The sequence below is a fragment of the Pholis gunnellus genome (assembly GCF_910591455.1).
Source record: "Pholis gunnellus genome assembly, chromosome: 8".
Taxonomy (NCBI): domain Eukaryota; kingdom Metazoa; phylum Chordata; class Actinopteri; order Perciformes; family Pholidae; genus Pholis; species Pholis gunnellus.
In genome coordinates this window covers 11,247,401-11,263,250 of record NC_136534.1, presented here as the reverse complement: position 1 = coordinate 11,263,250, position 15,850 = coordinate 11,247,401, and the positions used below count along the sequence as shown (strand labels likewise).

The following is a 15,850-nucleotide window of genomic DNA, read 5'->3' as shown; positions in this document are numbered from 1 at the left end:
TGTGAAAAAATAAATTATAAAAAAAAATCAAAGCATAGTATGTAGATGAGTCATAAAAAGTCATATGAATGTTGAAAACAGTAATAAAAAGTCAAAATATAGAATGTCGAAAACAAAAATTCATAAAAAGTTAGTATAGTTTGTCGAAAAGACATAAAAAGTCAAATTTGAGATAGTCGAAAAAGTCATAGTATATAATACGTCCTTGTCTACACTCACCACATGTGCTGGTACTTGCTCCATCTTGGCAGCAGGTGTTCCCGGTCTGGGGTAGAACTGGTTGATGAAGAGACTGGGGAATCGATAGAGGTTCACCAGGTCTACCGTCTCTTGGAAGTCTTTCTCCGTCTCACCAGGAAAGCCGCAGATTAAATCTGTAGCAATGGTTACACCTGGGACCCTAAAAAAGTAACAGAGAGAGAGAGCATTTTATCAAACCATACATCAACGTTTTTGCTCTGGCAGTAAAACCATTTTTTAAAAAACAACTGGTGAAAACTTCTGCTTAACTTCTGGTGTTTCAACGAAATGGCAAGATGATCCTTGTATGATCAGCATGATCCTTCTCTAGATAAAAGTTAAAACAATGCTAGAGACCATCTTGCGATTGGATCTCACCAGCCCCTTCCTCTCATGACTGCGTTATGTGACGCTATCACTGTAACATAATCTGTCCACAGACATAAACTGGCAAAGTCCTCAAAACCTTTTCTTATGGTAGTTCCCACTACAGTCGGCATCTCCAGGTCCAGGATGAAACACAAACAACAACACCAGCGATGCTGTCGAGGCTGAACGACCGTGAAGCCAATCTAAGGCATTTGGATCAACAACAGTTTGATCTCTTAGCGCCAACAGCTCGTGGTATTGTTGCGTTACTATTGATAACTAAACCACTGGTACATTGGATTCATCGTAGCCAGTGGGGTGTTGGAATAAATGTATTGATTGGTTCTATGTATTGTTTGAATTGACAGCAGTTGGATGGCTTGCAAAATCGCTCCAAGACTAAATTATGGATGTCTGTCAGAAAACCATTTATCTCTAACGTACATACTTCCCATTCCTAAGCAAATATATGCTGTTTTGACATGTCGGAATAATATTTCAATGAGTATGCCTGTTCACAAAAGCATTAAACATAATCTCTGATTGCTTAAGTAGCTGCAAATTACCACAAAGAGCTAATTTAGCAATATGACAATTTTTGAAGGACACAACATTATTCTAAATTCAAATTATTTGTGACAAGCTGGCACTCCAATTGACTGTTTTTTTGAGGATGTATTGTATTGCAGTGGGAATAATAACCAATGCAGAACTATTTAGAAAATATTCTCAATACAAGCCTGCCAAGCCATTGATAACCTGCTTTCTATGAAATATCTAGATGAAGTGGAACAGGAGAGGCACTGGAGCCTCTTACTGCAGTGTGTTATGGGGCAAAGCGTCTGCTACAGGAAGCCATGATGTCATCAGTAAGAGAACACTGAACAGATTTCCATTGAAAGACCTTTGGATAGAATGGAAGAGAAAGACCATAGTGACTGAGTTAAGTATCACTCACCAGTAATTTGGGCTTGCTTTTTTTCAATACACTTTAATTTGTATCTTTATTCTTGGCACTACTTCTCTCCTTGTCTCCTCTCCTCACATTCTTAAACAAGCGTCTCACCTCTGATGTTGCAATTCCTCAACTGTATATGTTCCTACTTACACAAATCAAAAACAACAATGGAATGAAAAGTATGAATATGAAGAATCTATCTCTCGTGGAAAATCTATTAAGACATTAAGACAACAAATACACATACACTCTCTCACACACACACACACACTCTCTCACACACACACAGACTAGCGACAGACCGACAAAGACATTAAGAAAAGAGTGGAAAAGACATTTTCTCAGCAATCGAACACATGATGCATTTTTAATTACATTAACTTCCTGCATCTGCACCCCGATGATAACCTCTGACCTATTGATGAGATCCAATTGGCTTACGGTCATTAAAATTAACCATCGGCCTGCAGGCAGAGGCATCCTTGACCTCTACGATCTGCCTGACAATTACTCTATGGAAAAGTAAAACGAAATAAATCAAAAACAAAAATCTGTGCATTGAATGGTTAAATCGATGAATACATGAATACTTTTCTATTTGTGATTAAAATTGACTTCTTGAATCCCCCACCAAGCAGTGGTGGTAAAACCCTTGAGAATTGAACACAAAATGTTTTAATCCTTTACTTTGTTAGGTAAACAAAGGACAGCCTGTAGGCTTTCTACAGTAATTAATCAAGTTAAACGGCCTGAGAATGCAAAGATACGACTCGTTCCCTACTGTGTCGATGTATACCCACATTATGGTCATCAGCAGGTAACATTTAGAAAGTGTGCGGATTAAGTCCAGAAGCCACATTAGAGGAAATGTGCGCAGCCAATGGGATCCAATCACATAAACATTCTTCTCCTACAGGGATGAAAGGAAAGTTTGAATAAACTCACCATATTTATTGCTATTAAATGTTGTTGTCGCAGGAGTTTAAAACATTGATAATAGACTCCCCCAAGCCATTTAATAATGACAGTAGGAGGGAAAGTAAATAAAATTAGCAATGTCAACAAACAAGCACATTTTTTTTCTAGCCTCCATAGATAACTATAGATAACCGTCTGCTGCATCTCCCCAGGGCTGGCATATCCAATTTGCAAAGGCCCTTTGGTGGTAGTAGTGGTGATGATGTATACTGTAAGTAGCCAGTGTGTCCTATTCATTCTTGCAGCAGTACTAAGAAAATGTACACCATTACTGGGAAGAAAAAAAAAAGTAGAATTCAGACCAGGGGTGCAAAGTAACACATGGAGATAGAATACTGAGAGAGAGAGACTGGTGTGAATTGGCTTTTGGGGATTTTCCTGGGGTGGAGGCTAAAGGGAGAAAAAAACATGCGCGCACACACACTGTCATTTTGACACCTCTGTCTCTCCCAGATCTAAGGGTGATGGAGGTGTGATGTGTGATACTAATGAACAAGAACCACACTGATATTCTCCTTGTTAAAATGAGAGAGGAGACATGTATCTTGTTATGTTCACCTTTCAAAAACAGAGTGCACGAGAAACACGGAGAGGCAAAGATACAGGGACAGAAAAGGAGAAAGACGAGAAACACGACAGATGAGGTGTTAGCTCAACTTGCTTTGAATTAAACCGAAGCCGGGCTCTTCTTGAAACCGAAAAACAAGTCTAACTTGGAATGAATTTTGTCACAAAGCACTCAACATTTTAATGCTGAATGAGATTTGTCTTTGGTTCCCCAACCAGCCCATCAGTTTTATGTGCACTAAGTTTCCATCCATCATATTTCTATTTTGAATTGAAACGCTTAAAACATATTAATTGATCCTATCCAATGTTCAGTAGTGCACAAATACAGCTTTGACTGCAACATTTAAGATGCAATATATCCAAAGAAATTAGTCATCTAACCAATAAACAGGGAACTGCAGAGAATGCAAAGTAGGAAAAAACACTGATAGAGCGAGATTTGACTCTTTGTTGTGTGAAAAAGAGATTAACAGACAGTATCTGTCAGATGAGATCGTGTCGAAAGAAAGAGTTAACAACAATTAGTATTGATAAAGAAAGATATCAGAGAGAGTATTCCTTATCAAAAGACAAACGTGGTGTTACATCCTGTAAGATGCAGAGAGCATCCCAAGAGTAGGGCTCAATGCATAGACTGATATACAGTCAGATAAAGACAAAGAACAAGACACGGGCATCACAGTGTGCCAAGTTCAATCAAGTCATATAAAGAACAAACATTCTTTAAGAACTGTGATGAAAAGGAATGTATGAGAAAATGTAGCTTAACATTTTATAACAGGCAGCAGTTAAATGAAGAATATAAAGGAAATCCTGCCATGCTAATCACCTTCATTGCTTTTCTAAATAGCATATTTAAATGTCTGTTTATAGAAGCTACATGTAATTAGTTCTCTGTTTAACAATGTCTGAGACTATGACTGATCTGTTTTAATGGAATGTAAACTAATGTCCGGTGAATATGTATATGCCTCTATGATGAGCGACAGGAGGAGGATGGACCCATTTTGTCACTAGCCTCATGACTAGCGCTGCGCTTCCTTTAGCTACTTCAGAGTAAAAAGACAATACGGACCCTGAACTCCCTAAATTATAGAGATAATCGGGCAGGAAAATTGGTGTGTGTGTGCTTTGTTCATGTCATTTCTCCTCCTGCCCCATTGAAGCACATCCCTTAAGACAGAAGCCTCCATTAGTCTTAATGTGCTTCCAGTCTGAGTTAGCATTTAGACAGGGAGAATGTGTTCATAAGAGACTAAAGTCTTTTAATTAAAACTCAAGATAAGCACACAGTCAGTCCCCCATCTGCCTCAATTGGTTGAATAAGCTTCATAAAATACGCCATTGTCTTCAGCACAATTATTATCAACTCTTTGTTTGCCGAGGCCCCCCCCCATACGTGCATGCATGTGCATATGACTTCCCATGTAAACACAGCCATCCTCTTCATCATATATTCAAAATATGTGCATGTGTATGCAAGCGTGTTTGCAAAACAGATGCCTGTGAGCGGCCCCCGCGATAAGATGAAGGCAAGACCGTTGGGACAGAAGAACTCTGAAAAACGACAGCAATGGAAAAAAAAAAAAGATTAATGTGGCGTGGAGGTGTACAGAGGAAGGAGTTGGGTGGAGGAATGGAAGGATTGAGAGTGGAAGAAAGACAATCTGGGAAGGTAAATATTTGCCTATTCATCTGTCGGAAAGAGACCATGCAACCCATCTGTGCTGCAGTGTGTGCGCTGTGCGTTCTCTGAAATGTTAATGTGTGGCGTAGGAGTCGGACGGTGAAGGGAAAGAGAGACGTGGGGATGAGAAGAGAGAGAGGAAGAGATGCGTTGTGGGGGGATTTGTTGTAAAATGTTAAAACTTTGGGTGGTTGCTGTCTCGAGGAAACTCAATTTGTGAATAAAAATCTAATTAACAAGTGATCCGGCGGCTGTAGAGCAGCAGCTGGGGTGAGAGTGAAAACAAATTCTACAAGGACAAGTTTCAGATCCACAACGTATTGTGTGAAAATGATCTTCAAGTCAGACATAATCAGTGCTTGTGCAGAGATGCGCGGCGGGGTTTTCTCATAGGAGCCATCGGTCCTCTCCAATACTAACATTCACGTCAACCGATGTCACAAAGGGTTAAAACAAGTTCATACTCTCACCTTAAGATCGTCTACCTACAGCGCATTAATCTGCCTCAATGTTACCGTGCAACTCCATCAATGAATTGTTGACAGTTGCTTTTCCAGCCCATTTTTGTTTGTTTTGTTACAGTGTTGGAACAAAAAGCTTTTATTTTTTATTTTTTTTAAATTATCTAAATAATTTCCTCTGAATTATGTAGCAGCACAAAGTGGTTCCTTCAAAATGCTGCCAATAAGTCAGGGGCCTTGCAGGTCTCACTTAAAATACTTGAAAAACGAAGCTGGCTATGAAAATAAATCATCTATACAACAGTCTAGTAAAATGGACTTGACCCTGTGCAGTCGGTAAAAGATCACTCTCTCTAATACACAATATGCAAAACAGCAGTTTAAAAAGGTCATCCATAATTTCTTTTGCAGCAATTTACTGAGACTAAACTTCTTTTGAAAATGTGATCAAAACCTCAAGAACATGCACGTGTTCATCATTACTGGTGCCTAAAACACAATCAATGAAAAACTGTTATTTGCATTGTGTTATCCAGGTCACTTCTTTCTTGGTTTGTAATCTTGGTGTCTTTGTTCATTGGAAGGTGTGATATTCAACCCTCATCTACACGTTTCTCTCTTTTTTCCTTATTTTATCTTTGCTGTGAGATACTGTGTTATACTTTTATGCCTTTCATTATTATGTAATCTAAATAATAAAATCATCGAATGCACACGTAATACATCTGTACCAGAAATGATTCCCTCCTGAAGGAGAGTCAGTAGGAACCTAAGGACGGGTGAAGAACAGGGGCACTTGTGAGGAGTGTGAGTAATCACTCAGACACTTAAGTGTCTGATTTAGCCATGGCAGCTGAAGGTAATGGCACTGTCATGTAGCAGCTCAATTTACAGGGAGAGAGATAGAAAGAGAAAGAGGTGTGCTTGGTTATCACTCACTTTCCTCAACCACTTCCACCATCAAGGATGAAGGAAGGGACTGTCAGAACCGGTTGAGGAGGAGCCAGGTGACTGAACAGATACCAGGAGGATTTCAGACAGATTAAAACTGAACAGCCAAACAATGGTTCTCATCAATGGCTGCGAAAGTACTTTGGACGCTTAAATGACACTTACCATGACCTAGAAACCTTAGGAAGGGCTATTAGTAGAGGTCGATGTATACACTTTCTGACGGTTAATATTCATAAACACAGATGTTCTCAATGAGTAAACATTTGCAGCTTCCAACGCAGAACAAATTATGGAATAAATGGCTAAAAATCACCACATAATGCAATGTTGCATTCTGGCATTTTTCTCAAAATTGATTCACCGACTGAATGTGATGCAAGAGGAGCAAAAGCCGACTGCTGTATGCCTGAGAGCAGAGAAGTGGCACACAAACGATTGGTTAAATGGCAAAATGAGACGAGGTGATGGCTTCAGCTGCTGTCAAAGTGTCAGAGACACTTTCTAAACCGGCATCTCTCGCTCACTCTCTCCTTAAATCCTAGCTTTCTCACAGTTTATCTTGTGGGTTTAGAGAGTGGAGTGGGAAATGTTTGTACTCAGGTGAAATCCTAACACATGCTTAAGCAGGTAGTGCCATGTTAACTTCACTGTGGCAGTAGTTAGCATATATATATATATATATATATATATATATATATAGAATATTTGAAAAATGTCTGCTGTCCATGTTATGATTATCCTTTTTTTTAACTTTGCTTCTATAAGTCTATCACGTCATCTTTCCAATAGGTGAAACACTGATATTGGATAAAAGTCCAAAAAGGGTGTGTAAACATGTTGGCTGTGCCGTCAGTCCATTAAGTGAATACCAAGTCATTTATCTGTAAACCTGCGGTGCAAAATAACCTCCGTCTTTCTCTGTGGCGGGTCATTTGTAAAGATCGAGGTGGCTGCTGGGGGAACGAATGGACGGCCAAGTAAATAATGATCCCACTGGAGTCATCAGTAAACTTTATCATTTAATGAAACAGCCTGAACACAGCCGAGCAGAACTGCAGTTCAATTTAACACACACACTTACACATGCAGACACAAGCATACTTCATTAGCCTTGGAGAAGGGTAATGAGAACACACACATACACATTTCATTAGTCTGAGGGAGGAGTAATAAGGGTGCACACACATACACACACACCACAAATCCATTCACTCAGTGATGCACACGCAGTTACTTTATACACACACACACACACATATATATATCTTTGCCTAAGAAGGGCTGCGGTGCAAAGGCATGACACTCTTGAATGTCTAGCCAGGCGTTAAATGGACTGTACCGTTGCACTTTATTTCAATTTCAGCCAACCTTCATTGACATACCCACAGTATGCGATTCATCATTCCATCCCGCTGTGTGACCTGCGCAGATATGGATAACATCAAAGCACCAAATAAATGCTGGACATAAAAGCCTTACCTGAATCGAATAATTGCTCGGCTCGCTTTGAGTGCCGGCTTTTTTGTGCTTTCTCTATCAAGCTGCTCACCTGCGGCAGAATAGAAATGTTGCTAATTACATAATAGACAATAGAAAACCGGGGTGAACACTCTGTTGCGAGGAAAAGACTTAAGATTTATGGTGACGTTGGTAGTTTTCCGTAAGACAGGTGATTAACTGACTAATTATTTTTAACTAACTAACCATTTTATGAATCATTAAGCTGACAGTCACTAGAGCCCAAGAACAGCATCATATGGGCTTTCCTTCAGAGTGAGGAAGAACTTGTAAAATCAATTAGTGCCCCTTTGATGTGTAAAATGAGCTCCATCAGAACAACTTGGATGCATCCGACAGGACAATCACTCTGACATTGAAATGACTATCTCGCCAGTAAAGGGAACTTAAATGTTTTATCCACTTAACCATAAACTAAATAAGGTAAACAAATCGACATGAGATTTTTACATTTCTCATTCAGATACTTTTAGTAAACAAGCTAAGTGGCTGTAGGTAAACAATAAAATAGTAATTTTAAAGAAAACCATTATCATTGTTTCCTATGCGTTCTATTACTGCTCCTTGAAAGACTATGTGCAAGCACACAAGAAGCAAGTTTGCTTCTGCAACATTGTAACAAATAGGAGCTCAAAAGATAGTTTTTTATAGTTCTTTTTTGTACATGAGTATATGATAGTAAACTGTAAATAGTGTACTAAGGTAAATGTTTGCAATAGCTGTCTAAATGGACACTAACAGTAGATAAACTGAAATGGTATGGGGTAAGAGGGCATTCCTCAGGGTTTAATCACCAAAACTGCTAAACATTACTTAACCTTCAAGCTTACTATGTTGGCGGCAACTTTCCCTCGCTGTAGACAACAGTGTACAGGAACTTAGAAACACACCCACAACACAAAAGCTTGCCGCCAGTGACAAACAGATTATAGTCCATCAACTGGGAGTGAAACTGTGGGGTCGAAATCGAGCTTTGAAGGCAGGATGAGTCAAACAGTGAGCAAGAGAACTATTATGTGATGAGACGGAGGGACAGAACGCTGAGTCAGATGTAGAAACATGACCATGTTCTTACATGTAGCTTGAGCACAGAGACACGGAAAGTTAACGCTTTACTGCCTTGTTACATGCTTGTGGAGAGGTTGTTCACATTGTACCGCCACACAACCGTACTCCCAACCATGCAGACATAGCGATTTAGATGTGGGTGTTAGCATTTAAGTCCAAACTCTGTGTGTGTGTGTGAGTGTGTGTGCGCAGCCAATACCTACACGTACTACAGGCTTTCTAATCAAACATATAACCAATCTCTGGTTGCTTTTAGATAAAGGTTTTTTCCGACATGATTCTTTTCTTTCCCGATAATTATTCCGGTACCTGAATTGGCACATACCCAGTGTCGATCCGATACCAGTTACACACACACACACACACACACATATAGCTTTTTTTTCATCACTGTCCTGGAACCATCCAGAATCCTTTTACTTTGTTATTCTCATCTATAGTGGTTATTTATCTGTAGTTGAACACTCAATTAAAATAGTTGGGGTTGTAAAATGTGCTTTGATTAAAAAAATCTTGTCATTAACAGTTCTAATTATATAACATAAACTGCTTAGGAAGCTAAACGGGTCATAATTCCCTCTCTACCATCTATTTTATATTGAAGTAAAACATCTCCTTTAAACTGTAGCTTCATGCCAAAACCTACATTTTCAAAGATCGCATTTGAACACAGCATGATGAAGTAATAATTCACCAAATACCAATTTTTTATGGAACAGACCATAAATGTAGCATAATGTTATTCAGCCAAGCAGGACTGTGCTGTCAAAAATAAAACAAAACCTTGATTGAACAAGTTTGACTGACGTTTTGAAATCGGAGGTCGAATAACCTGAACAACTGAACAACATCAGATCAAACAGTCCGAGTCTCAAGCAAAGTTGATCTCATACAGTTTCAGTTTGTACTTGGCGGAGTTTGCATGTGGGGAATCAAGTCAATCTGCTTTCCCATCCTAATCTACAAATATGATTTGTTTTGTGGAAGGAAATTTAAGCAAATAGAGAAAATGTGTGACAAGTGAGGAAACTGTGGTAAGTCACACATGGAGCACAGATAACCTTGAAGCAACATTAAAGCATTTCATTGATAACAATGACAATGATAAACTATCGTCAGTTAGTAAGAGACAATATTGACTAACCACTTTCTGTGATGTTTGACCAACTTCTCATTTGTCATGAAAAAGATAAGCTGATAATGAACAAGAACCCGGAGTGAATAATACCATCTTTTCAACAATGTCAGCAGTGTTTTTCACTTTAAATTGAACGGGGTCAGAAAAGTATTATGGGGATAAAGTTCAAGGGAGAAACACCTTGTTCTTTCTAATTTATTCTGGCGGGGTGTGTTTATGGGTTGGATTGTTTTGCCACCTGCTCTTTGAGGCCACCGGCAGGCATTGAGTTTCACTGCTGCTCTGACAAGTTTTGAAGATGCACGTCAGATGGTTTGTTTTTAAAGCACTGGTATCGGATCAGTGCTTGGTATCGGCTGGCAGGCAAATGCAGGTATCTGAATCGGTATCAGGAAGAAAAAATGGTATCAAAATATCTCTACTGTCAGAGCAGTAATGGTCCTGCATTTGAGTGAGTGTGAGTGTGAGTGTGTGTGTGTGTGTGTGTGTGTGTTCTAATCTTTCTAAAGACAGGAAGGATAGCTTCTGTGGTCTGGGAGACTTAATAATAAATTAACACTACTTAATGAAGGAAAGCTTAACTCCTGTAATTATAGTGAAGCTGTACATATCCTGTGTGTGTGTGTGTGTGTGTGTGTGTGTGTGTGTGTGTGTGTGTGTGGCTTGTGGAAAGGAAATGTGGTAATCCAGAGTGTCAATAAAACAGAGATGTGTTTGAAACTGCCAAGAGTCATTATCCACAAGCCGTTTCTCTTTCTAAAGTGCACAGACGCACAAACACACACACACACACCTCAGTGTCAACTTGCTGTGAAGGTAATGACTCGTGCTTCCCTTTTGTTTAAACGTAGCCAATCGACAACGCTAGACTTTCTGGCACATACAGCCAGGTATGTAGGCAGGAAGGCTCTCTCCCTCTGTCTCTGCTTCCTGGATTAAATCACTTCCACACACAAACAAACAGGCAGCGGAAAGGAACAGCACAAACAAGCAGACGCTGATACGTGCTATTCCCAGAACGGTCTGGAGGGAAATCTTGTTCATATACAGTATGTTTATCGTTCACAACAGAGTAACCCTGAAACAGGTAGATTGCAACTGGTGGAAAACTCTGTGTTGCTTTAGTTGTATATGTGTGACAGGGGGCTGGACGACAGAAATATAGACAATCAAGTATATTGTGGACCTGCAGACATCATCTGTTACTAAATGCTTCAAGAGTCAACATATAATCAGTTTCCTGATTGCAGGAAAAAGGTTAGCAGGACCACTGAGAAGGCTTCTGTTGGCTGCTGTTTCTGGCCAGTTGATTTGTGAGGTGTATACGTAATACACACATTCAATTTAAACAACAAAAGGCTTTATCTGTGCGACTTTTCTCAAGTTCATAAAAAAACATGGACGTAGCATTTAAGGGGTGACAAATATCAATCCACATACAGTCAATCCACAACATGCGTGTCTGTATCTCTTTTTAAACAGATGTTTTATTTTTATCAACCTTACATTTTCCAACTAACACACACTTGTATGTTTTGTATTCCCGCAGAGATGTTTGCCCTTTCAATTCAATTATTTTTTTCATAGAGTTTGGATTCTTTAAATCCAAAGCTCATGGAAGATAACACATTTTCTCCATTCATTAAAATCCTTCTAAAGCCCCTTTTCACACAGCCTGTTCAAGGCAGGAATGTTGCACCGGTACTCCACATCGCCGTTCTGTATAAAAGGTCCGGACAGGGAAAGATGGGACAGAGTTGTTCCACCGTTAAGCAGGAAGCGGTGGGTAGGAACAGTGCCAAATGGATGTCTTTGTAAACGACCATCGAGCGGGATCAGACGCACACTGAACGCTGTTGTGTGACACGTCACGTTTGGTCCCGTAATGCCAGCACGTTATCTAAAATAACATCAAATAAGCAGGTGTAGTGGCCGATCTTTATCACGGCAGAACTACAGAATCTCTGTGTAAAAGGGGCCAATTAGAAGTGGAGGTGGGTAACTCGAGGTAAGCGTGGAGCTGAGAACTTGGAAATCCAATGGAGCAGCTGACTGGTGAGTTTAAAAACACGTTCATGATCAGCTGGAGGGAAAGAAGAGGAGAAAGCAGGGGTGATAGGTCGGGAAGTCCCAGCATTGGGACAGGTTTACGCGGCAAACCAGTCTCTCTCTTCCCGCCTCTCTATTCTTTCCCTCTCTTTTTACCCTCACTCGTCTTCTTTCTGTTGGTTTTTTATTGCAGTTTTCTTTCCAATGCCTCAAGGCAGCTGCCGCCCCTCCCACTAACTATTCCAGTGAAACATTAGCCCTGGCTGATACCTTAAACCTTTAAGTGCATGAGTGTAAACTAACTACGGTGCGTCTTCAACAACAAAGCGAGAGACTGGCTCCAATCGGCACACACACAGACACAGCGCAGTCACGCTACTGATGCATGTGTCCTGCTGTAACCCAGGGAGGTTTGATATAACCCCGTCACTCCTCGTGACTAATAGAGATGACTAACACACACACACACACACACACAGAACACAAACAACGGTCTTGGAGCTGTTTGGAGAAACAGTTGCTGCACTCAAGAGAGACGGAGACACGCACACACAGACAGAAAGTTGATCATCAACAGTCACAGCGCCACTCTGCCAACACATTGGACATTGCAACACACTATCACCATTTAAGGGGCTCTTGATACCAGGAAGCAGAAGCAATCGATTGACGAAAGTTTTGTGAATCAGATATTGAACTATGCTAAAGGAAGCATGCGTCTGATTCTCATGGTCACACCAAAAAGGATAACCTTCACCTAATGCATTGTGATTATAAATCATTTCATCACTTATTCAAGTCTTTAGAGCATCTAAAAATAAGTAACTTTTTTTTTTTGCTCTGAATACAATATTGTGTATTGTCTTTTGTTGTATTTCTTTGAGATTGGATATGAATATTAATTCTGCCACCTCTAAAAGAGACACATGGCTGTCTCTCACCTTAAACCACAGGACTATGTGATACGGCCATGACCAGACAAATTCAATAGGACAAGTTGTTCATTTATGGGTAACTTTGGTATTTTTCTCATGATTAGTATACAACACAATTGGAAATTGGTCCAGTATTGAGTGGAAGCGCTATGGCCGGTAGCCGCTGACTGAGTGCTATGTAACGCTGCCAGGGCAGAGTTTGCTGTGTCGGAGTACAGAAAGTGTAGCTTAGTGTAATCCATTTTGTGAATACAAAGTATGAATATTAGCTCTATTAATCACCGAGACGTTTGACCAGTTGCGCATTTAAAAAATGTGTGAAGTGATAAAATGTACATTTCACTTTACAGATAAAAAGCTAGAGCATTTTAAGCTAAAAAAATACTTATAATGTGCTGAAAATCAAGAGACCAGCCAGAGACACGGCTCTCTGAGAATAAAATTATTTCTGGGCGAGAGAAAAAGAGACGTTATTCACCTTACAGCTCTTTTTGTAGCAATCGAAACAACATGACACAAAACCTGTCAAATTATTTTAGATGTTTCAATGAAATCAGGTGCATCTATGAAAATGTTTTGACTTACAGAAAAATAAGTCAAATTATTAGTCAAGATTTGTTAAAGGTCGAAGTCATTTGTTTTAAGCAGTACACAACTCATGAAAGCATACCAAAATATTTTTCAGATTTCAACAGCTAAAACAATGAAGCAATTGAATTAAACACAGCCGACCAAACGGAGGTTGAATAGGGAGTGCTGGACTCCCATAGGTTATGTTGGAGGTCAAGGGTCATTGTACCGGTCAGCTGCTGACATCACACAAATTAATCACCTGTTGACCTTCCCAAACCCTCATTCCTTTGGGACCAGCACTGTAAACACTCCACAGCTGCACATGCTCTCACAAATAAGTCATAAACTTCAAACATAATGTGAATAATAAAGCGCTGCTTTGCTCTCTCGTTTTGGCTTCACAGCATTATCGTTGCTCTCCCTCTTGCATGTGTCTTCTTGGAGGAAGGCCCTCTATGGCCTGAGATTGAAAGAGCTTTCAGAGGTCAGTAACAAATAACCTCCAGAGAAACAAGCCTACCACCCCGAGGGGCAACCCACAGACCCCTTCATCCACCCCTTTCTGTTAACACGATGGCTTACACACCCTCCCCTTCTGCTCAACCCGACTAACCCTAAAGTTCAACATTATCATTGCCAGATTCTGCTCCTCTGCACATATGCAGCACCAATCCCCAACCCGCAGATGCGTTACTATTCTTTTCCCGGCGTTTCATCTCTGGCCCCAGTGAGTTGACACTTAATCCTCGAGAGTAGTTGAGGGAACATCAGCCCGGATGTTATGGCAAACTACGAAACGACTGAGGAAAATCCGCCGGCCCTGTTCGCTCCCTCTATAACAGCCTTATTCCACCATAACAGGATTTCCTCCATACATCATTGCATAAAGACTGTACTTCATTATGTGATTTTAATTGATAGAAGCAGAGAGAAAGGGGTGTACAAAATATGGTCCGTGTTGGCAGACGAGGACAAATTAACCGTTTTAATGAAATAATTATTATAGTGATTGTTCGAATTATGCATGGCAGGAAACAATTTTAGTTATAACTAGGAAAAACGAGTTATGTCATTCAAAGGGTATATTTAATGCAATTCTTCTCCAAGGATATGGATGGCTTTAGAATAAGTACTTGCAGTGTGAATTAGGATAAATATCAAAGCAGAGAACAATGAAATTATACACATTATTAAAATAATGTCATAAACCCGGCATGAGAGAATGAATATGAATAGACTGGAGCAGATTCTGTAGAGTCGACGATGTCGATGTTTAAACTTCATCAATTCATACCAACAGCATTTTGTGTTGTTGCAGTAGTGTTTTCATTGTTCCCCAGCACACTCACGGTATGAACAAACCAGTCTGTCTTTCATAATGACCACAATCTTCAGCAACACAGAATTGATTTTCTCCCACCAGTGCATCTACACACACTTCAATAAGGGTCAGAGAAGCCATTTGCTTTGATAAGTGTGAGTGAGCTTCCAGTGACAGGTGACGTGGGCATTCAACCTTCAACAGGCCTTTAAACTCTCTGCATGTTGAAGCGTGGGACGAATCAAACTGTTCGAACAAGCTGTCGTCTGGTCATCAGTGTGAAAAATGTTTGTTTGCAGTGCTTGATTGTCTCCCGGGAAACTGCAAATACTGTAAATACTTAATTACTGTGTCGTAGATTTGGTTGACTTTCCACTGCTGCAAAGTTGCGGCATTGTTCTGTAGAAGAGCATGCTTCATGATGTAATCCTTTCCAGTTGTTTAGATTGTGGCTTTGATTGTTGTAATATTTACTGCTTCACGGAAAAAACATTTCTTTTTAAATTACACAAAATATCTGCCTGCAGAAAACAAAATAAAGAAAAGGCTACCAAACATCAGCTACCTTTATAAAATGACTCAATAACCGTTGCCTTGAGTTTAGAATGGAGTTGAAGATCCTCAACCATGAAGGATGTCAAGAAGGGAGGTCTGATGTGTGTGTGTGTGTGTGTATGTGTGTGTGTGTGTGTGTGTGTGTGTGTGTGTGTGTGTGTGTGTGTGTGTGTGTGTGTGTGTGTGTGTGTGTGTGTGTGTGTGTGTGTGTGTGTGTGTGTGTGTGTGTGTGTTGGTTCTCTCTGATAAGGAAGGCCAGAGGCGTTTGAACCTCCATGACCTCTGCAGTGTTGGTGGCATTAAGCTGTTTGTGAAGAGAAATACATTTGTCTTCTCCTGTGTGTGTGTGTGTGTGTGTGTGTGTGTGTGTGTGTGTGTGTCAGTGAGATAAGCTCTGACCTCACACATACCTGCACAAGGTTCCTGTCTGTTGCATTCTAAGAGGTGAACTTAACATGGCTCAACAAAGGACCAAC

At 40.1% G+C, this 15,850-nt stretch overlaps 1 protein-coding gene across 1 annotated transcript in view; it reads right to left on the bottom strand.

Annotated features, from left to right (window-relative positions):
- Positions 1 to 15,850, bottom strand: part of cdkal1 (CDK5 regulatory subunit associated protein 1-like 1) — a 205,723-nt gene that overhangs the window by 64,596 nt on the left and 125,277 nt on the right. The window contains exon 11 of the mRNA XM_079164177.1: positions 220 to 400. Coding sequence (XP_079020303.1) covers positions 220 to 400 — 181 coding nt within the window. The remainder of the gene's footprint in view (positions 1 to 219; positions 401 to 15,850) is intronic.